The sequence below is a fragment of the Delphinus delphis genome, chromosome 16 (assembly GCF_949987515.2).
Source record: "Delphinus delphis chromosome 16, mDelDel1.2, whole genome shotgun sequence".
Classification (NCBI taxonomy): domain Eukaryota; kingdom Metazoa; phylum Chordata; class Mammalia; order Artiodactyla; family Delphinidae; genus Delphinus; species Delphinus delphis.
The window spans coordinates 63,584,394-63,608,412 of NC_082698.1; the positions used below are offsets into that span (position 1 = coordinate 63,584,394).

General features: G+C 39.7%; 1 protein-coding gene across 5 annotated transcripts in view; it reads left to right on the top strand.

The window, feature by feature from the left end:
- The window catches only part of PBLD (phenazine biosynthesis like protein domain containing), a 39,810-nt gene that overhangs the window by 9,695 nt on the left and 6,096 nt on the right, over positions 1-24,019 (top strand). For 4 of the 5 annotated variants that reach the window (XM_060034919.1, XM_060034920.1, XM_060034918.1 and 1 more), the window contains exons 2-6: positions 11,744-11,888; positions 19,419-19,518; positions 19,889-19,987; positions 21,796-21,905; positions 22,120-22,149. In XM_060034919.1, the coding sequence (XP_059890902.1) occupies positions 11,805-11,888; positions 19,419-19,518; positions 19,889-19,987; positions 21,796-21,905; positions 22,120-22,149 (423 nt within the window). In that variant the 5' untranslated portion in view covers positions 11,744-11,804. The remainder of the gene's footprint in view (positions 1-11,743; positions 11,889-19,418; positions 19,519-19,888; positions 19,988-21,795; positions 21,906-22,119; positions 22,150-24,019) is intronic. The other variant, XM_060034921.1, reaches the window with a different exon arrangement.

Below are 24,019 nucleotides of genomic sequence, written 5' to 3' on the forward strand. Positions count from 1 at the left end.
CTTTACAAGTAAGTACTAGGGTTGTAATATACAGCATGATGACTATAATTAACACTACTATATGATGTATGAAAGTTGTTAAGAGAGTAAATCCTAAAAGTTCTCATTACAAGGAAACATTTTTCTTATTTTGCTTTCTCTTTTTATTGTGTTTATAAGAGGTGATGGATGCTAACTAAACTTCAGTAATCATCTCAGAATATATGTAAGTCAAACTATTATGCTATATACCTTAAACTTACACAGTAATGTGTAACAATTGTATCTCAGTAAAACTGGGGAAAAAAAGAAATCATACTGTATTACTTAGTATTGCTGTTAACAAATTACTCTAAAACTTAGCAGCTTAAAACAACAGACTTTTATTATTTCATTGTTTCTGTGGGTCTGAAACCTGAAGGCAGCTTAGATGGGTGCCTCTGGCTCAGGGTCTCTTATAAAGCTGCAATCAAAAGTGTCAACAGGGGGCTTCCCTGGTGGCGCAGTGGTTAAGAATCTGCCTGCCAATGCAGGGGATACGGGTTTGAGCCCTGGTCTGGGAAGATCCCACATGCCGCAGAACAACTAAGCCCGTGAGCCACAACTACTGAGCCCGTGTGCCACAACTACTGAAGCCTGTGTGCCTAGGGCCCATGCTCTGCAACAAGAGAAGCCACCGCAATGAGAAGCCCATGCACTGCAACGAAGAGTAGCCCCCGCTCGCCACAACTAGAGAAAAGCCCATGTGCAGCAATGAAGACCCAACGTGGCCAAAGATAATAAATAAATAAATAAATAAAATTTTTTTAAAAAAAGTGTCAGCTGGGCCTGCAGTTACTCAAGGCTCAACTGATGGAAGATCTGCTTCCAAGCGCCCTTACATGGTTATTGGCAGGCCTCAGTTTTGTTTTGTTTTTTTTAATTATTTAAAAATTTTAGAATAGTTGTAGGTTTACAAAAAAGTTGCCAAGATAGTACGAAGAGTTCCTGTATACCTCTCACTCAGTTTCCTTTGTTGTTAACATCTTACATTCTATGGTATGTTTGTCACAAGTAATGAACCAGCATTGGTCCATTGCTATTAACTAAACGCTGCACTTCATTTGGGGTTCACTTGTTTTTCTGTAACATCCTTTTTGTGTTCCAGTATCTGATCTGGGATGCTAAATTACATTAGTCAACATTTTCCTTAGCATCCTCTAGTCAAGTACTTTGTAGAATATCCTTCAGTTGGAATTTCTCTGATGTCTTTGGCATAATTAGACAAGAGTAATGTGTTCTTGGGAAGAAGACTACAGAAGTAAAGTGCCATTCCCATCACACCATATCAAAAGTATATATGCTGTCAACATGACTTATCACTGATGGTGTTACCTTTAATCACCTGGGTGAGGTAGTGTTTGCCAGATTTCTCCACTGTGAAGTTGCTTTTTATCCTCTTCCTATGGTCTACTCTTTTGGAAACAAGTCACTGAGTGCACCCATACTCAAGGGGTATTTAAACTCCATCTCCTGGAAGCCACCGCAAGGAGAAGTCCGCACACGTTGACGAAGAGTAGCCCCCACTCTCTGCAACTAGAGAAAGCCCGCGCGCAGCAGCGAAGACCCAACGCAACCAAAAATATAAATAAATAAATAAATTTATATAAATAAATAAACTCCATCTCCTGGAAGAGCGAGTAGCTAGATAAATTATTTGATATTATTCTGTAAGGTTTTTCTTTCTTTCATTCTTTCATCTTTTATATATGTCAGTACAGACTCGTGGATATTCATTTTTGTACTTTGGGTTATAATCTACTACTACATTACTAATTTTGTTGCTCAAATTGTTCTTGCTTAGGCCACTGGGAGCACTTTCAGGTTGGCTTCTATATCCCTTTGACATGCCCCTATCCTTTTTATTTTTTGAGACTGCCTTACTTTCTGGTACTAGAAGATGCTGCAGGCTCATCTGGTATTTTCTTTACCCTGGCCCTAGAATCGGCCATTTCTCCGGGGAGCTTCACTTTTATTATTGGGGAATGGTGTTTAGTTTCCACATTTCCCAAATTTCCTTTTTGTTTTGTTATTAAAATGTAATTTTATTCTATTGTGGTTGAAGGACACACTTTGTATGATTCCAGGCCTTTAAATTTATTGAGACTTGTTTTATGGGCTACCTAACATATGGTCTATTCTGAAGAATGCTTCATGTGCACTTGAGAAGGATGTGCTGTTTACTGCTATTGTGGGGTGTACTAGAGATGTCTGATAGGTCTAGTTGGTTTACAGTGTTGTTAAATCTTGTTGATCTTCTGTCTAGTTGTTCTATCCATTATTGAAACTAGGCATTGAAGTCTCCAACTATTATTGTTGATTTGTCTATTTCTTCTATTCTGTTAGTTTTTGCTTCATGTGTTTTGGGGTTGTGTTGTTAGGTGCATATTTATAACTGTCATATGTTCCAGATAGATTGATACTTTTATCATTATAAAATGTCATTCTTGGGCTTCGCTGGTGGCGCAGTGGTTGAGAGTCCGCCGGCCGAAGCAGGGGACACGGGTTCGTGCCCTGGTCTGGGAAGATCCCACATGCTGCGGAGCGGCTAGGCCCATGAGCCATGGCCGCTGAGCCTGCGCGTCCGGAGCCTGTGCTCCACAACAGTGAGAGGCCTGCGTACCGCAAAAAAAAAAAAAAAAAAAAAAAGTCATTCTTTGTCTGTAGTAACAAATATTGTCTTAAAGTCTATTTTGTTTGTTATTAGTATAGTCACTCCAGCTCTCTTTTGGTTATACTTTGCATGGCATATCTTTTCCCCATTTTTTTGCTTTCAATCTATTTGTGTCTTTGAATTTAAAGTTTGTCTCTTATAGAAAGCATATAGTTAGATCATGTCTTTTTAAAAAAATCCCTTTGATGTGAATTTAGCCATTTACATTTAATGTAATTAAGGTGGGGTTTAAGTCTGCCATTTTGCTATTTGTTTTCTATATGTCATGTCTTTATTGTTTCTCTATTCCTCCATTACTGCTTGCTTTTGTATTAACTAGATATTATATATATGAATATGAATATCTATAAAGAACATATGTATATGGCTATTATGAAAAAGAATACAAATAACAAATGTTGGCAAGGATGTGGAGAAAAGGGAACCCTCATACACTGTTGGTGGGAATGTAAATTGGTGCAGCCACTGTGGGAAACAGTATGGAGGTTTCTCAAAAAACTAGAAATAGAACTACCATATGACTCAGCAATTCAACTTCTGGGTATGTATCTGAAAAAAACCAAAAATACTAATTTGAAAAGATACATGCACCTCAGTGTTCATAGAAGCATTATTTACAATTGGCAAAATATGGAAGCAACCTTAAGTGTCCATCAACAGATGAATGGATAAAGAAGATGTGGTATATTTATACAATGGAATACTACTCAGTCATAAAAAAGAATGAAGTTTTGCCATTTGCAACTATGTGGGTGGACTTGGAGGGTATTATGCTAAGTGAAATAAGTCAGACAAAGACAAATACTGTATGTTATCGTTTATATGTGGAATCTAAAAAATACAACAAACTAGTGAATATAACAAAAAAGAAACGGACTCACAAATATAGAGAACAAACTAGTGGTTACCAGTGGGGAGAGGAAGCGGGGGACAATAATTTGGTTGATAAATGGTAAGTCATGACGATAAGATGAGAACTGTAAACTTTAACAGAAAAGTGAAAAATTTCCATCCAAAACAGTGGGTATTCAAACATAAATGTAGTTGAGGAAATCAGAACGAGTCTAAAAATATTTGAACAAAGGAAGTGTTTCAGAGCTTCTATTAAGTATAGGAAATATGGGTAAAAGTAAACACAAAGTAGTTGAATGCCGTATATATGTGTATGTGTGTGTGTGTGTGTGTGTGTGTGTGTATATATATATATATGGTCTTAGTAGCTAAATGAAACTAATTTAAAAATAGACTTTCTTCCAAATTTTTATTTAAAAACTTATTTTACTTATAATTTGTAATTATTTTTTATACTCATTTTCTTTTCACCAGCAAGTAGACTGTGTTCAAGTACACTTTGAATGCCAGTCAGTGCTCTATTAGTAAGTATTTACATTTTCAAAGAACTAAACTGGCATTTATTAATGAGTATCCTTGTTTTGAGGCAGTAGTCATAAGCAAAAGCTAAGTGGATTCTTTTATGCTAACAGCTACAGAATAACAGAAATCAACTTTCTGTTGTCTGTAGCCACAGGAGACTGTAAACAAGCTAAGACAGTTAGTTACAGAGGGACAAATAAGCCTCAGTGTTCCCAGGCATACCCATGGGCAGGTTTAATGACTAAGCTATTTGAACAAGGGAGGTTTATGATTTCCCTACATTTCCATGGTAAATGGAACCAAGATTAGAATTCAGGAAGGTGTCTACTGTGTTCTCAAAAACAAACCCAGTGGAACTCCGGGGAAGGTAGTGGGACAGGGAATTGTCAAATGGGATTTTAGTTTTTTCCGTACTATTTTATTGTTTATAAAAGGATTATATTCATATACTAATTTGATTATTAAAAACTAAAGAGTTATAAAAGATAAATATGAGTAGTTGAGAAGTCATATGAATTTATAAATTTATTTTATGTATTTATTTTTGGCTGCATTGGGTCTTCGTTGCTGCGCGCGGGGTTTCTCTAGTGGCGGCCAGTGGGGGCTACTCTTCGTTGCGGTGCGCAGGCTTCTCATTGCGGTGGCTTCTCTGTTGTGGAGCACAGGCTCTAGGCACGCGAGCTTCAGTGGTTGTGGCTCACGGGCTCTAGAGCCCGGGCTCTAGAGCGCAGGCTCAGTAATTCTGGTGCATGGGATGCTCCACAGCATGTGGGATCTTCCCCGGCCCGGGATCGACACCGTGTCCCCAGCATTGGCAAGCAGATTCTTAACCACTGCGCCACCAGGGAAGTCCTGAAATCATATGAATTTAGATTTATGAGCTTGTACCCTCTGGGGGTAATTTATTTCTTTTTAAACAGCATATTTGCTTGGCATTATTGAGGGACATGTAAAGCCACTCTAGGTGTCCAAACGGAATGTCAGTGAAACTAGAGAAGGATAATTTAAATTATTTGGATCATTTGAAAAACACAGGGCTGGATAGTTGCTCAGAGCCCTGCCTGGTAGCTGCACCTGAGGACCAGCCATTTGACTGGATGCCAAAATTTGTGCAAGCCCATTTACTGGGTAAATAAAAGCAAGTTGCTTAAACTTTACCTGCCTCAAATTTTCTCTCAGCAATTCAGGGGGATGTTAATCCTGCCTTTTCCTTATAGGAATGAAACCAAAACTAATTTTAAGGAGAGAGAGAGAGAAAAAGAAAAAAGACATCTTCAAAAGTAAATTCTAGATTAGATCCTCAGGGTAGAGGTGTATGGCTCATTCATGAGATTCTCTTCTCTCCCTGGTGCCTAGTATTGGAGTCTGCCTGCCACACAGTAGCTGTTGAACTGAACTTTGGATTTCTGAACCCACAAAGATAAAGAAGAAATCATGAACATTGGCTCCAGCAGATCTTTACAGCCTTAACTCCACCCTCTCCTATCCTCTTGCCACATCTATTTCCATATTGAATTGTTTACCCTGGGATTAATCCATGCACTCTGCCCAAGATGCCTGTTCCCCCCTTATGGAACTGCTGGACATTTTTTTGTATATGTTTTTGGACCCATTCAAATGTCACCTCATCTCTGCAGCTGCCTCTGACTGTCTCCTGGGCAGAGTTATTGCTCTCTCCTTGTGTTCATAAGCATTGTATCTTTATCTTTTTATTTTATATTTTATAATTTTTACATTGGTCTCCTCACTGACTGAGAATACCTTGACAGAGAGTTAGTGACTTGTTCATCATTTTATCCCCCAAATCTAGCATGTGCCTGGTGTTTAGGAAATACACAGTAATTTTTGAAAATTAAATTGTTAATGTGAACCCTATGTTAAGCATAACTGGTTACCATAGAGCACAAACAGGAATATTAATCAAATTAAATGAATAAAAATACTTTTTCTCCCCTTTGAGAATAAAAATTAAATTTATAAAATACATTTTAGAAAGATAGTTTTAATACATTTATGGTGTTAGAAACTTCATGCTCTTTTTGTAGTGAGTCTCTAAGTACGGCATCAGCATCACTTGGGAACTTGTTAGAAATGTAAATTCTTGACTTATGAAATAAAAAATTCTGGGCATGGAGTCCAGCAATTTGTGTTTTAATACAACTTATGAAATAAAAAATTCTGGGCATGGAGTCCAGCAATTTGTGTTTTAATACATCCCCACAGGTGATTCTGATGAATGCTAAAATCTGAAAAGCACTGTTCTAGAACAAATAAAAATGCTTAAGAAACTTTCACACTTGACCAAGAGCTCTTTTTACTTAATCAGAAATCTTGTTTAGTTTTCATACATAGTACAATTATTTAGTGTTTCTTGTACCAGGGTCCTTTGTATTCTTGAGTGTCTGCAAATTCTAAGAGAATTTTTAAACTCTTGAGTTTTCATTTCAAAGATGATCTAAAGTATTTTAACACTTAAGACAAAATTTCTCTTATGCAGTGGTAGTTTACAATTTCATGGAACTAAGATTTTAGTTCCTTAAGTAAGAGTTCCTCAAATTCTGGTCCTGGGATATATTCTAAGGCACGGTGGTTAACAACATGGACTCTTCAATTAGACTATTTGGGTTCAAATTTAGGCATTGCCTAAATATGTGACCTTGGGCAAGTTACTTAAAATTTCTGAGCCTCTGTTTATTCACCTGTAAAATGGAAATGGAGATTATAATAAGGATCTATCTCATGAGATGCTCTGAGGATTAAATGCTCTTAGAACCATGTCTAGCACATAATAAGTGCTCAGTAAGTATTTATTATTATTGTTCTTGGAAATTTGTGCAGCAGTTAGGATTTTGCTGGGCTGCAAGTAACAGAATACTGGATTGTGTTCATTTCCTGTTGCTGCTATAACAAATTATCACAAATTTAGTGAGTAACAATAACACAAATTTATTATTTTATAGTTCTGAAGGTCACAAATCCAAAATAGGTCTCACTGGGATAAAATCAATCTTGATCTGGGACTTCCCAGCCTCAAGATTGTGAGAAAAGAAATTCTGTTGTTTAAGCCACACAGTCTGTGGTTTGTTATGGCATCCTCAACTGACTAATCCAGATTTGTTCCTTCTAGAGGTTCTAGGGGAGAATTTGTTTCCTTGCCTTGTTCAATTTTTTTTGTTTGTTTTGGCCATGCTCCATGGCATGGGGTCGAGGAACTTCCCTGACCAGGGATCAAACCCATGCCCTCTACATTGGGAGCACGGATTCTTAACCACTGGACCACCAGGGAAGTCCCACCTTATTCAATTTCTAGAGGCTATCTATATTTCTTGGCTTGTGTCTCCTTCCTCTGTCTTTAACCCAGCAGCACAGCATGTTCAAATCACTGCCTTGAACTTTTCTGCCTCCCTCTTCCACTTTTAATGACCCCTGTGACATTTAGTCCACTGGGATAATCCAAAATAATCTTATTTTAAGGTCAGTTGGAACTTCCCTGGTGGTGCAGTGGTTAAGAATCCACCTGCCAATGCAGGGGACACGGGTTTGATCCCTGGTCTGGGAAGATCCCACATGCTGCGGGGCAACTAAGCCCATGTGCCACAACTACTGAGCCTGTGCTCTAGATCCCACAAGCCACAACTACTGAGGCCGGGTGCCACAACTACCGAACCCACTTGCTGCAACCACTGAAGCCTGTGCACCTAGAGCCCATGCTCTGCAACAAGAGAAGCCACCACAATGAGAAGCCCGCGCACCGCAACGAAGAGTAGCCCCCACTCACCACAACTAGAGAAAACCCGCGCGTAACAAGGAAGAGCCAATGCAGCCAAAGATAAAAATAAAATTTTTTTAAAAAGTCCTGCCTTCAAATGTTGAAAAAAAAAAATCAGTTGATTAGCAACCTTAATCCCATATGCAACCTTAATTCCCTGCTGCCATGCAACATAGCACATTAACAAGTTCTTGGAATTAGAATGTGGACACCTTTGGCTACTTCGGCCATTATTTTGGCTACTCCATGGATTGACAATAGTTTGAACCTTAAGGATATTTGCTGTTTACTTAAGAAGTCTGGAAGTAGGAGGATCTAACATTGATTTAGCAGGTTAACTACATTGTAAAGAACCTATACTATTTCTTCCTTACCTAGTTTGTTAGCTTTTTCTCTTCATATTTGTCACCTCATGGTCAAAAGATGATCGTTGCATTTCCAGGCATCAGCAACATATTCAAGACAGGAAAAAGAGGAGGGGGAAAAAGAGGCTGTCCATTTTCCTTTCCCATCTGCCCCTTTTATCAGAAAGCCAAAGATTGTCCCTAGAATCTCTCCAGCAATCTTGCTCTAAATGGGTCCTATGGCCATCTCTAGCTGCAAGAGGATCTGGAAGAGGGAGCATCTGGCACAGGAGAATGAAATCATACAGATTGGCTTAGACCGTTTATGATACATTGATGGGGCCGGGCGCATTGCCTCCCCAAACAAAATCAGAGTTCTTTTAGAAAAAGAGAAGTGCAAGTGTGTGTGTGGGAGGGGTGGGGTGGAGAGGAGTTGTTGTCAAACAGGCAAATGACATTGGATATTAGAGTCTTGGAGGATTTTTCCCTTTAAAGAAATGTTCTCACTTGAGAAGCAATGCAGTATTTCTAGAAGCCTGATAAAGTACTTAGTTGTAGAATTTTATTTTTCTGTACCAAATTAGAGCAAGAAAACAAGACTATCTAAAGAAACATTTTAAAAACATAAACATGTAATTTATGATCTCTGTAGAAAAGTTATACAGTCTTTTCAATATAGATTTTCTCATCCAATTGAACACATAGCTGATGGCTGAGACCAACGGGGCTGTAGTTCAATGAGGCTAAAAACTTGCTCCTTTTGGCATACCTATGATTTCTGTAACAGTGTCAATTCTATTTATGAAAACTATGCTTCATTGTCAGAACTTTAATTTGTTTCTGGTCTCTATTCAATTTTTCTAAAATAATAAAGGCAATCTGTAATAAAATTTCAAAATAATTACATCAACAAACTGCAGTGTACTGTCAGTAATGGTGATGCTACTGAAACTGAAATGTTGGCTGGCAGATGATACCATGTTGAGAAGCCCTAAGTATTTGCCAGTCAATGTATGAAAGTTCAGTTGTGATGCATGCTCAGTATATTATTTACTTAATTCAATAAACATTTATTGTGTCAGGCACTGTTCTAGAAACTGAGATTTTAGTAGCAAAGAAAAACAAGAAGAGGTTCTGACTTTATGCTCTTTGCAGTCTGGTTAGAATAATCCAAGAAACACAAATGAAAGTTCAAGGTATTTTAAAATCTATCAGATCACCAATGGTGGGGCATTCTCATATGCTAAGTTGATACACTCTCTGAAGATAAATTTTAAAAAATTATTCGTTTATTTATTTTTGGCTGCGTTGGGTCTTCATTGCTGTGCGCAGGCTTTCCCTGGTTGCTGCGAGCGGGGGCTACTCTTCGTTGCGGTGCGTGGGCTTCTCATTGCGGTGGCTTTTCTTGTTGCAGAGCACGGGCTCTAGGCACGTGGGCTTCAGTAGTTGTGGCACATGGGCTCAGTAGTTGTGGCTCGCGGGCTCTAGAGCGCAGGCTCAATAGTTGTGGCGCACAGGCTAAGTTGCTCCGTGGCATGTGGGATCTTCCCGGACCAGGGCTTGAACCCGTGTCCCCTGCATTGGTAGGCGGATTCTTAACCACTGCACCACGAGGGAAGCCCTGAAGATAAATTTAACTGTATGTGTAAGTTAAGATGTCTGTACACTTTGACCCAGGGATTTGGTTTTTGGGAATCTATTATAATTAAAGAATCAGAAATGCAGACCAAGATTTACAGTCAAAAAATTTGATCACTACATTATCTTTACAAGTGAAAAATTAGAAATAAATACTCACCAAAGGGGAAATAGTTAAATAATTTATAGCATATGCATGAACCTATTGTAAATCTATTAAAATGATGTTTTTGAAGCATTTATACTCATGCTATACTGTTAAAAGGGTAAAAATTATGATTAAAAACTGTATATCTAAAATATTAATAATGTTATTGCTTGGAGGTCAAAAGGTGCAACCTTACTGAAGTTATTGAAGGGGGTCAAAAGGTACAAACTTACAGTTGTAAAATAAATAAGTCCCGGGAATGTCATGTACAGCATGGTGACTATAGTTAGCAATAATGTATTGCATATTTGAAAGCTGCTAAGAGAGTAGATCTTCAAAATTTCATCACACACAAAAAAACCCTTTTTTTGTAACTTTGTATGGTGATGGATTAACTAGGTAGTTAATGATTGTGGTAGATCATTTCCCAATATATAAAAATATCGGATCAGTATGTTGTACACCTGAAAGTAATACATCAGTTATACCTAAAAAAAAAAAAGGCAGAAAAACGTAGGCATTTGGCAAGAAAGTTAAGCAAAACACTTGTATAATAAATTACACACAAAGAAAAGAAAAAGAAACCTGTAGGCCTGGGAGCTGCCAGTGGGCTGGTGCCAGGTGTGGCCGCCAGCAAGGCGTCCCACTGTTATTTATCTTAATGTTGAGAACAAGAAATACATGTTAGGATAGTTAATTTCTTTTAGATTTAAACAAAGCACCTTCTAATTTGCTGAATATTTTAAAAGTTCTATAACTTTGGGAGGGAAGAATCCCTCCATGCCTATGACAAAACCCATGCTTTCTAGTAAAGCAAAGGAAACACTGAGAATGTTTAACAGAATTTCTCTCTGTAGGGCATGAGAATACAGGAGATCCCCTCCCCACCCTGCTTTTCTATATTTTACAGGTTTTCAGTAAAGAGAAAGTGTTATTCTTATAATGAAAAGCTTTATTTTAACAAATCTATATCATGAGTTAAAAAGTCTCCATCTGCAGATTTATAAAATAACACAAAATTAAAGCATGAGGCTCCTTTGATTATGTTAAGTCCAAAAAAAAAAGTTATTGCTGATTTACATGGTTATGAGTCACTTTTTGATTTTCCAAGTTTTTTTTATAATGGGCATTGTAAAAAAATATAAATTTATTTATTTTTGGCTGCGTTGGGTCTTTGTTGCTGCGCGTGGGCTTTCTCCAGCTGCGGCGAGCGGGGGCTACTCTTCTTTGCAGTGCGTGGGTTTCTCTTCATGCAGAGCACAGGCTCCAGGTGCACGGGCTTCAGTAGTTGTGGCTCATGGGCTCCAGAGTGCAGGCTCAGTAGTTGTAGCACACGGGCTTAGTTGCTCCGCGGCATGTGGGATCTTCCTGGACCACGGCTTGAACCTGTGTCCCCTGCATTGGCAGGAGGATTCTCAACCACAGCGCCACTAAGGAAGCGATAATGGGCATACTTTTATAATTAGAAAAAATGCATTATTTTAAAAGGGCAGTAATATTCATTGGGAAACTATAAGCAACATATATGCCCCTTGAAAATTTCATGCACTTCATTAAAAGCATAGCCTAATGTAGTTTTGGCTACTCTAGGAATATGATTATGTTGTTAAGTATGTGTACACTATGAAAAAATATTAATCCAGTAATTTAAAACAAATTCAATTTAGAGGCTTAAAATCAGAGGATCACTTTAAATGTGTATTAGGTATGTTAGAATAATTGCTTGACTTTGTACCTGGAAAATGCTAGTAAAACATTAACTTTTTGATTTTTTGCAGCAACAAGCATGAAAGCAGGCTACTAGCAATTTTGAGAGCTTGCAGAAACATTGCAAGGAAAATGAAGTTCCCTATTTTCATAGCAGATGCATTCACAGCAAAAGCATTTCGTGGGAATCCTGCTGCTGTTTGCCTCCTAGAAAATGTAAGTAGTATTTTGTTTTGAAGTGCAGTGCCTCAAATCCTAGATTCCTGTAGAACCAAGTATTTCCTAAAAAAAAAAAAAAAAAAAATCAGACCCACCTATTTGTGTACCTCTCTGGTTTGTTTTCTTTGTCAAATGATATCAGCAATGTTCATGTCTGCAAGTTGATATTGACCAAATCTTATGATGAGACTGCTTACACCTAGATGCAGGTGTAAGAGAAATGAAGATTCATGTAAAGAAGAACTAGAGCCAATTAAAAAAAAAAGTGTGTGGGGGATTTCCCTGGTGGTTTGGTAGTTGAGACCCCCGCCCCCGCCCCCCCAAAAAAGAGCTCGAGCTCCTTGTAGCCTCTGTGTTTTCATTTAGTTAGCACCAAATGGGGAGGAGAATGAAATTAGATGAGTTTTATGTGACTGGACATGGCTGATACTACATTTAGCTTAAAAGATTCTAGCTGGATATTTTTAACCTTACCTATAGTTCAGACAATTAGAAATTCTTTTCAGGACCAAAGATGAGACATTTTGCAAGGACTTAAGTAATGTAGTAGATAGAAGGAATTAAGCTCTAACATAGAGAGAACTCAGCTTACTGAAAGTCTCATTTTAAAAATGGCTCTTTGATTGGATAAGTTTTAACAGAATAGTCAAAGTTTCTTTGACCTTAGATGCTTTGTGTTGTTACCTGGGTGTTAGGAAACAAGCCAAGGTACGCTTCTACTCAGAGCAGTTAGTACAAGAGTAGATTTTCTGAAAATTACTTCAGGAACACAGTAAGCAGCTGATGATCTTAAAGGGCAGAAATAGAAAGGCAGAGGTAGAGAACACGGTGGGGAGTGGGGGGAAGGGGAGGGTGGGATGAATTGGGAGATTAAGTGTGACATAAATACACTACCATGAGTAAAATAGATAGCTAGTGGGAACCTGCTGTATAGCACAAGGAGCTCAGCTCTGTGCTCTGTGATGACCTAGATGGGTGGGATGTGGGGTGGGGGAGGGCATATATGTATACCTATACCTGGCTCACTTCACTGTACAGCAGAAACTAACACAACATTGTAAAGCAGTTATACTCCAATAAAAAATAACACATTAAAAAAAGTCTTATTAAGTTGGGGCCTTTGAGTGCAAACATCAAGCTGGCTGCAGATTAAAATCACCTGAGGTGCTTTAAAAATTCCTATGCCCAGCCAATCACAATAGAATCTCTGGGGGTGGGACCCAAGCAGCACTGTTTTTTAAAGCTCCCCGGGTGATTCTAGTGTAAATCAAGATGGAGAATGGCTGAGGTTTTACTGAGACAGGTGAATATTGTTAATTGAGTCTTTGGTATACTTATTTTCTCCGTCAAATGGAGCAGCAAAATGGTGATCAAGAGTCCTCATCTTACCTTGGGCTTCCCTGGTAGCGCAGTGGTTAAGAATCTGCCTGCCAATGCGGGGACACCGGTTTGAGCCCTGCTCCGGGAAGATCCCACGTGCCATGGAGCAACTAAGCCCCTGCGCCACAGCTACTGAGCCTGCGCTCTGGAGCCCACCTACCACAACTACTGAGCTCACACGCCACAACTACTGAAGCCCCCGCACCTAGAACCCATGCTCCGCAACGAGAAGACCCCACAAGAAACCCACACACCGCAAAGAAGAGTAACCCCCACTCACTGCAACTAGAGAAAGCCCGCCCGTAGCAACAAAGACCCAACGCAGCCAAAAATAAGTAAATAAATAAAACAAAACAAAACAAAGAGTCCTCATCTTACTTTGATGATGCATTCATCATGCAACCTTGCAGTTGGCATTTTCCAACCACAAAGTGCAGAAAGTAATAAAGTTAATAGGCTTTGTCAAGTAACACAAGAGCTTAGGAGTATTAGTGAGAGAATAACAGCCGGATTCTAAAATGTGAACTTTGTTTAGAAACAATATGGCAAACATAGCTTCACGTCAAGGACTTGTGAAATTGACTAAATCTGCTTGTCAAGAGTTTTAATATAGGTGCTTCCCTGGTGGCTCAGTGGTTAAGAATCCGCCTGCCAATGCAGGGGACACAGGTTCGAGCCCTGCTCTGGGAAGATCCCACATGCCGCGGAGCAACTAAGCCCGTGTGCCACAACTACTGAGCCTGCACTCTGGAGCCCATGAGCCACAACTACTGAAGCCCATGCACCTGGAGCCTGTGCTCTGCAACAAGAGAAGCCACGGCAATGAGAAGCCCGAGCACCGCAACGAAGAACAGCCCCCGCTTGCCGCAACTAGAGAAAGCCCCCAGTTGAAAACCATTGTTTCAGAAGATACCTTCTCTAAAGAGAGGCTTATTCTGGAGTTTTCCTGTTTAAATTTTCCATAAAAACAACTTTGTTGTGTGCCCAGTATATTTATTTATCCCGATTCAGCTGGCCTTTACTGGCTGTCTACCGTAAGCTGGACACTGTGCCAGGATCAAATGTAATATTCATACATGTGTGTTTCTGTTCTTTTAAACACGACTAATCATTTCCAGTGACAGCAAGGAGGATCAGCTTCACACTTTTTTTTTAAAATTTTTATTGAGTCTGTTACAATATTGCTTCTGTTTTGTTTTGGTTTTTTGGGCCCTGAGGCATGTGGGAATCTTAGCTCCCCAACCAGGGATCGAACCTGCACCCCCTGCTTTTGGAAAGTGACCTCTTAACCACTGGACCGCCAGGGAAGTCCCTGGCTTCACACTTTTAAAGACGAATGCTTACTTTTAGTTCCTAAAGTACTTGCTGTTCTGGTTTTTCTGGTTAAATTTAGGGACAACCAAAAGCCCGTTTTACAGGTTGGTGGGTTATATATTTAAAGAAAAACAGGTGTATAGCAATGCTGTGTTCAATCCATGCTTTAACTCATGTGCAGTGGCCATTTCCAAACTTGCTGCCCTTCCTTAGAGAGAGGATCACTGGCTCAGTGTGACCACACTGGGTCAGAGGCTCCTGGGGTTTCTAGAGGGTTACAACCTCATATCTCATTTTTATGCCCAGAAAAATGATGCAAAGTGCAGAGAAGATTCTTCTAGGACATTGAAGTGTTTTCCTTTGCCAAGTATTTGAGGGAAGAGAGCAACGCAAAGGAAGAGGAAATGTTAATGTGGGAATTGCTGCTTCCCAAGTATCCTCACTGGCTTCTAGAACATAACTCTCAGCTTTGAGGGCAGTGACTTCAGGCAAGTTCAGCCAGATACATACTGTGCTAATTTCTTTTCATATATTATTTCATTTCACCCTCACAACCACTCTATGAGTAGGTCTTATTATTATTATCCCCATTTCACAGATGAGAAAATGGAGGCAGAAGAAGGTTAAATGGCTGACTTCAGAATCCCACCCCAGGTCTGCCTGACTGCAGGGCCCATGCTTTTAACCCACTGTACTCAATACTAGACTAAGATATCTTCCTCTTTTATGTGCTCCCACGGCACCCTTTCCCAGTTGATAACATGCATCACTCTTGTTGTAATTCATTCAATGCCTGTCTCTCTCACTACCGTACATTCCATGAGATCTTAATCTATTCTGACTTGTTCCAACACACAAGGCCTAGCACATGGGAGGCACTAAATAGATATCTGTTGAGTGAAAGTGAAAATATTATAATCAGTGATACTATGGCAAAAATCTCCTTCTAAGAGTTCTAGTTAGCCAACAGTTATTCATCTTTTGTTCTCATTGGTAGGGAGGGGTGGGCAGGGTATGCAAAGTGAGTATGTTCTTTGGGTTCTGTGATGGAGCTGGAGACACTAAGCATCTATAAGATCCATTAGAAGCAACTGAAGATGGCCTGAAGTTTGAGTGCTGCATTGTATGGGCATAACTTTACAATCGGAAATCCAAGTGCCTCGAAAGGAATCTCCCATTCCTAGATGATTTAGAACTTTCTACATCCAAGTGCTTTAACGTCGCTGGAAGGAAAGCAGAGGGACAAAGGAACAGAGCAGGACTGTCCTGTTTAGGCTGTCATATTTCTAAACTGCCACAAGGTGGGAGTATTTTAAAACTTTACTCTGATTTTCTGATCATTAATCTTTTGTGGGCCATATAGTGATGGAACCGCAGTGTCCCAACGCAGTACATTGGAAGGCAGAAAAACAAACATGGCTCTAATTTTGCTGCTGGAAGCTTGACTCATGTGAAATTGGCAAAAGGAAATGGATATTAAAGCAAGAGAACTAACAGTTATCGGTTTGGTTTGAAACTATTATGTTACTTTTAAAAATAAGCTTGTAGTGTAAAATGGAAACACTATTGGAACCAAAATTCAGTATTTTGAATGAATGTAGTCTCATTCTTTTTTTCCTAAAGCTCTCCAAGTTGAAGCAATATTAATCTTCTCATGATTCACCATTATTTTGATCTTTGGTTCCAGTGTAGAAATTCAGCCACATGTGGTGCACATTGAGGGCTGCTACTATCATACTTTCTACATTGTCTCTGGCCCCTCAGGCAAATAGCAGGTGCATTTTCAGTGTTCTGGGGCAGAAATTGCACTTATAGAAATTCAAATTGTAATTGGTGAAATATACCAAAGCAGAGAAGATTAAAGAGTTGATGGTCTGTGAAGTGTGTGATTTAGCTGATGTGCAAAGAAGCCCATTTGCAAAGGAATCTATTACCAATAGATGGTGAGCTTGGCTACAATGCGAAATGCTTTAATACTTTTAGAGGCTCTGGTCCTAAAGATCACGGGAAGCAATAGGCAAAGAAAGGAAGGACAAGGATAGGGAGTTTGGCCAGATCAGATACAGGAGGGACTGGCAGGCACAGCAGGTTCCTTTAGTCAAGGAGGCAAATCCAGGCTTTTCTTCATTAACCCTTCAATCACCTTTGAGGCCTGTGACTGCAGACTCAGCACTGGGGAATTAAATGGCTCTGAGTTTCTCTCAGGTGTTACATGCACGGGCAGGTGGGCCAGTTTCCATGGAGAACATTCAACAGGCCACTGCGAAGCGCTTGAGTTCACTTCTGAACATTGTTGCCTTGTTGGCCTCAGCAGCACCCAACCCCCTCCTCTACTCAGGTGGGACTTCTCACTCCCCAGGCCCACAGGTGCCCAGAGGTGTGACATGTGCTCATTCCACTTCATTCCTACCATCCTAATTCTCCTTACCTTAGCTTACAGAATCCTAGAGTGTCAAAGATTTAACAGAAGGAGAAAGAAGTGAGGTCAAGTGATTTGCCCAAGAAGCGTCCCCAATACAAAGCTTTTTGCCCACATTTTCCTGTTCAACTCAACAAAATCTTCCCTTTTTCTAGGTCCACATCAAGTCCTCACCTTTAAAGTCCTAGAGTACTTAATGTCAAAATCCATTGCTGATTTCTGTATCTATCTTGACTTCTCAACTGAGAGGCTCAGGCCCTTGACCAGAGGACCATACCTTACACACCAGGGCTCCCCAGACTTTAATGTGCTCACAGATCACCTGGTTTCTGGTTAAGATGGAGATTCTGATCCAGAAGGTCTGGGGCAGGGCCTGAGACTCTCCATTTCTAACACATTCCCTTGGGAATGGTGCTGATGCTGGTGGCCTAGCGTGGCACTCAGTGATTGATTCTGCTTGCAGGAGTCCATTTTATCTGATAGACATTGGTTTTCTTGCCTGCAGCCTGTTAAAGGGATAATAATAATTTCCTTGTTATGGGGAGGCAGTGCGGCGTGGCAGGTTAAAGCACTGGCTTTGAACCACTTAAAAAGGTAACGTTTATCAAGTACTTACTATGCATCAGGCACTGTGATGAGCACTTTATATGCATTATTGGATTAAATCTTTTGAAAGAAAAACATTAAGTAAAAAACAAACAGAAAAACCCGTTGTGTTATTTTTTTCAGAAAATAAGTATCTATTTCTTAAGTGATTTCTCTTTCTGTAGGACTACAGAGCCTCTACAGATTTTTAATACAGAGCTCCTTTAAGAAAAGCTTAGTAAGTCCCCTGTTAGGATTTTTACATCAGCTGATATTTTAAAAATCATGACTGATTTTTCACAACTGCTGTTTTATGCCTTTTTTTTCAATACAGAAACTTTAATAGGTAAACATATCTGTAATGTTATATGAGTATACGGAAAGTGTTTCAAAGGAATTTGAATCAACTAAAAGACAAGGGTGTTTAACTTGCATAACTCAGATAAGTGAATTATGAATTTATTAGAATAAAGCATAATTCTTATTTCTGGGTTTCAGGAGCTCAAGAATAGTAAGTTTTGCCAAAGCAAAAATGCATTTGTCTTGAGATTTCTTTTTTTTAAAATAAATTTTTATTGGAGTATAGTTAATGTCTTGAGATTTCTTTAGAATTCAAAATCTAAGTAGTGATCATTTTGTTGATTAAAAAAATTGCTTTTCATTCTCAAAAAGAAAATTCATGCTTCAGCCCATTTTTTCCCTTGAGTTAAGAGGAATGTGTATATGTGTGTTTATGCATGTATATGTATGTAGGTGTCTTCACAATAACCCTTCGACCTAAGTACTATTATTCCCACTTTAAAGGCATAGAAGCTGAGGCTCCAGGAGGTGAAATGACTTGCCCACTCTTGCACTGTTTCTAGGAGCTGACCCAGGTTACAAATCCAATTATGTATGTTTCCAAAGCCTACTTTAAAAAAATTGTTTTATTTTGAAAAATTAAAAAACTTAAGAAAAATTTCAAGAATGAACATCTACATACTTTTCCTCTAGATTCACTGGTTCTTACCATTTGCAAAACCCACATTCTTAATCAGTCTACCATTTATTAGACGTATTGTGTTTTTAGGATATTACATAAACTTTCTGTGTTTAATTTGTTTATCTGTAAGTGGATAAAAATATCTATATTGAGGGTGTTTAAAATGAAGGTTAACTGGATAATTATTCTCTTAGCAAATATTTATTGACCTTCTTCCATCCCAGGATGAATAAAAGCATTGTTCTAAATCAGGACAAAGCAAAGTAGCACAGTTGGTGCTCTCATACAGCCAGAGTCAGAGGTGGGGGGAACAGACATTAAAAGGACATAGCAAGTAATTTCAGGTGGTCTATGCACTGGGGAAGAGACAGAGCAGTCTGGAAGGCTTTCTGGAGGAGGTGACCTCTGGCCTGAGGCCTGACTCATGAAAGGGAGTGAACTGTGCATAAATGGGGGCAGAGTGGTCCAGCCTGCTCAGAATGGGCACCTGACATCTCTTCATCCAACAGGAAAGAGAGATTGTGGAGTTTCCATTTGCAGAAATTATTTTTAGAAGAGAACACATGCTCTCAGATAGACTAGATAATAATCTGACAAAGGATAGCCCAGGCCGGTAGGTTTTCAGAATCTGTTCTAGCTTTTAACCTCCACAGCTCTTCACATGGTTGCATGCATAGATTTCTGAAAAACCATCTTTATAAAAGTGCCTTGAATTCCTTGGTGATTATTTCCTTTTAGGCATATAACTTTTAATATTAATAAACTGTTATTTACTAGTGGCAGTTGCTGTCCAAGGAAGTCAGATTTTTGTTTCTGGAGTCTCAATAACCTTTTGTTTCTAATTTAGAAATTGGATGAAGACATGCATCAAAAAATTGCAAAGGAAATGAATCTCTCTGAAACTGCTTTTATCCAAAAACTACACCCAACTGACAACTTTACACAAAGTAAATATGCTTTTTTTTTTTTTTTAACCATTCCTGAATGGCACAAGAAGCTGCTTTTCCAGTGGGGGAATGATAGTTAAGGGAAATGTCCATTTACTATTTGCATGCAGATAGGAGAGGGGGGGGAGCTTCTAATCTGGTTTTCATTTCATCTGGGGGAGCAGGTATTAGTGAATTTGAGTGTTTCAGCTCCAGATCTAGCACTGGGGGGCCCTAGGAGGCTTGCCTAGACTTTGCTCCTCCTTTCACAACATGTTTCAGTGATGAATCATGCTAATGAAATATTTAGAAAAGAATAAGAAAATGAAAAGTTTACAACCCCCTTGTATGGGAATGATCTCATCTCTCTTTGGTTTTTTCTCCTCTGAAGGTTCCTGCTTTGGATTAAGGTGGTTTACACCAGTGAGTGAGGTTCCTCTCTGTGGCCACGCTACCCTGGCTTCTGCAGCTGTGCTGTTTCACAAAATAAGTAACGTGATTTTCTTTTATGAACTTACCATTTAGCAAATAGCAAATATTTTTAAAAACTCGCACACATTCTTTCCTGTGAACCAAAGTGACTGGTATAAAGACACTGCAAAGTTTATTTCATGCGATTTATTATGCAGAAACAAAAACAGCAAGCTTCTATAACACTTTGATCTTTCAGAGTATGTACCATTGCATGTTGGAAAGCCATGGTCATTGTTTCCTGGAATGCCATTTTCTTCTAAATAGGAGCTCTCTGGTCTCTTTGACAAACACAGGAGCAGAGTTTGCAAGGCAGAATAGTTGTCTAACATGATATGATACTGGGGAACCAAAAGACATAACTTTGCCCCGAATATGTCCCCACCCACATTGAAATTCATTTCACAATAAGAGCTTTTTTACTCTGAATTTTAAATATTAATGAGCCCCCGCTGTATGCATTTACCCTGTGAATAGAGGATACAGCACCTTAATCCTACCTGTGTCCATCTCAGCTACACTTAGTATAATAGATAAAGATCAGGGATTTGTGGGAATGGGGCAGAGAGATGCCTGGAAATGTCCTAAAAGTGGAGATGGAAGCAGCCATGAATAAGTGTAGACCACAAACAGAAAGTTAAACAAGGAAATAAACAGGATGATACGACACAGGGGTAACTGTGGGGAGGAGGGTGTTGGAAAAAGAAGTTCTCTGGGGGAGCAACTTAGGTGGGGATGATAAGGGAAGGTGTTAATAGGTCAGGTTTGCCCAGAAAGCAGACTCTGAGACACACTGGCATGCCAGAAGAATTGGGGGCAGTGTTTTTGAGATCAGTATTGTTAAGGGAGTAAAAGAAAGCAGAACTGAACACAGGGAGAAGTTGAACTGCAAAGTGGTAGCACCAAAGAAAGACCTGATAGTCCTCCACAGGGTGGGCCTGAGGTTCCATGAGAAAATGCTTGGTAAATAATGACGTCTTACACCAATTATAATGAGAAGAATTAAACTTTGGGTTTCAGAATGTAAATTTTATTCTGTGAAAGTTAATCAGCGGTGCTGAATTTTCTCACCTTTGAGATATGGTTAAGTATTACAGAAATATTAGGGAAGAGAAAAGAATTAAGTCACAAATCTTTGTTTTCACTAAAAATGTTACCCACACTGAGATAAGTGGCCCAAGTTGTATCAGTAACATGAAGGGATATTATATCAGGTTTGGTGATCTAATCTTTAAATCAAGATTTTATGTATAGTTTGGTTTGTTTATGGTAAGCTTGATTTATTCATCTCAGACTGTTGTACATGACCTGTATGTTCTATTTGTCATCCCTTTGGCTTATCTTAAACTAGTAGAGTTTATAACTCTATAGTATTTAAAAATATAGTATAGTTAAAAATATAGTATAGTTAAAAATCTGCATTAGAAAACATTATAGCATCCCTATGAGCTATGTTTAATTATTACCCCCAATTTATTGGTAAAATGAAATTAGTATAGTTTTAATTATTACCCCATTTTATTAATGAGGAAATTGAGGTTTAAGGAGATTAAATAATTTTTTCAAGGGCACAGCATGATGTCAAGTCCAATCAGTTATGTTCTTGGTTCTCAAGTTAGAATCCAGTGAGAGTTTTCTCCACTTAGGACCCAAGTAACCCAAACCTGGGACCCCTTTACTGGAAAGAACAACACTGCCAGAGAATCTAAGACTACATAACAGTGATCAAAACAGACATGCAACTATATAACAATGTTTATTTTCCTATTTCTTGATTCCTTTCAAAAAGTTTTCTAGTTGACAAAATAGAATTCTTTTTTTGGCCAGAAAACATGAATAGCACCCTAACGTTTGTCACTCTGAGTGGGGAACTAAAGGCCAGAAGAGAAGAGGATGGTATCGTCCTGGACCTGCCTCTTTATCCAGCCCATCCCCAGGTCAGCTCTTTTTAATTTTTTTTTTTTCTTTTGGCTGCCCTGCACGGCTTATGGGATCTTAGGTCCCTGACCAGGGATTGAACCAGGCCCTCGGCAGTGAGAGCATGGAGTCCTAACCACTGGACCGCCAGGGAATTCCCAGCTCTTTTTAATTATTGCCATAAACTGACAGCTTTCCTGTTTTACAGTAGTTTTGTCTTTTTTCCCAATCTAGGACTTCCATGAAGTGGAGGATTTGATAAAGGTTGGTGAAAAGAATCAAACCTGAGCCGTGTGATATGATCATCTGTTATCATTTGAACAAAGATTCGGTACTATTTGATCTCAACAGATAGGCCTTCTACCAGTACAAGTGTTCCATTCTAAGCTTGGTTGAATACTGCACCGTGCATTTGAGATTTGAATTTTAATATTGAATCTAGGGACTTCCCTGGTGGTCCAATGGTAAAGAATCCACCTTACAATGCAGGGGATGGGTGTTTGATCCCTGGTTAGGGAACAAAGACCCCACATGCCTCGGGGCAACTAAGCCTGTGCGCCTCAACGATAGAGCCGTGGTGCGCAAACTACAGACCCCGAGAGCCACAACTAGAGAGAAGCTCGTGAGCCACAACTAGAGAGAAGCCCTTGCACTGCAACAAAGACCCGACACAGCCAGAAAAAAAAAAAAGAAAAATAATACTGAATCTATTTAGTGAGAAGGTTGACCAGTTTTCCCTGACTCTTCATTATCCAATTAGCCTCCATGGAAAGGTGGGGGAGGGGAGGCTGTCGTGTGGCAGGCTGAGAGTGAAAGGAAAGAGTGGAAACTGCCTGGCAGCTGTCGGAGTCCTGATGTCTTTCGTGGAGAATACACCTGAGATGACAGGGCTGTGCTTTGATGGAAGAGAGCAGGAAAGCATGGGAACCTCGATAGAGAAGACAAGATACATAGACTGGCCTCCTCAAGGAGTCTGTGTGGGAATGGGGCTTGATGATGATGGTTATGATGACGATGATGACAATGAACATTTTTGAGAGTCTCCCCTGTGCAGTGCCACACACTAAGTGGTTTTTTTTTTTTTTTTTTTGCTTGCGGTACGCGGGCCTCTCACTGCCGTGGCCTCTCCCGTTGCGGAGTACAGGCTCCGGACGCGCAGGCTCAGCGGCCATGGATCACGGGCCCAGCCGCTCCGCGGCATGTGGGATCTTTCTGGACCGGGGTACGAACCCGTGTCCCCTGCATCGGCAGGCGGACTCTCAACCACTGCGCCACCAGGGAAGCCCTAAGTGTTTTAATGTATTATCTCATTTAATTCTCACTGCCACCCAGTGCAGCAAGCACTACAGTTGTCTCCCAGAGATTCCAGAAGGCCAGAGCAGCCCTGGATGGCCAGGTGCTTAGTTTCTAGAGCAGGAAGGCCCCACGTCAGGACCAGGCCAAGGGCAGCCATGAGAAAAAATGATTCTGTAAAATGGCGTATTGTGGTATTTCTCAGTGAATTTTCAACTCAGGATTTATAATCTGTTTAGTGTTTTGCTTTAAGTTTTCAGAGTATAAGCAAGTATCATGGATTCTGATTTTACACTCAGCTCTACCTATGGCTTGAGTTTTGGGAGACAAGCTGAATTCATAAATGAACTACTTTAAACATATTGGCAAGAAAATGGAAAATATTCACAGTGCTAGACCTTGTTCATGGTAGAAAGAGCTTAACCTGATCTCTCTAAGCCTCAGGGTCGGCATTTGTAAAATGAGGATGATGAAGGGTTATTTATTGTGAGTATTGTCATTTTGTGTTCCTAGAAACTGGCAATAAGATTCTCAGCTGAGAATTAAAATTGACATAAGAATCCATGCAGAGAATGACCCTTCAGAGAGACTGAGAGGCCCCGGAGAGCAGATGGGATCGGGCTGTAGGCGTTCCCATTTCTGGGGGGAGTCGGGAACGTTGGTCAGCAGTGGTCACAGAGGCAGCATTCCAGGCATCACCCACGGCAGAGGGAGTCTTGGCGATAGGACCTAGAACACCTCAGTCCCTAAAGAAGATTAGAGAACCTGAAGCCACCTAGTGACAACCAGACAACTACTGTGTAACTCTTGTCTGTTCTGAAGGCAGCTGGTGGTGGTGCCA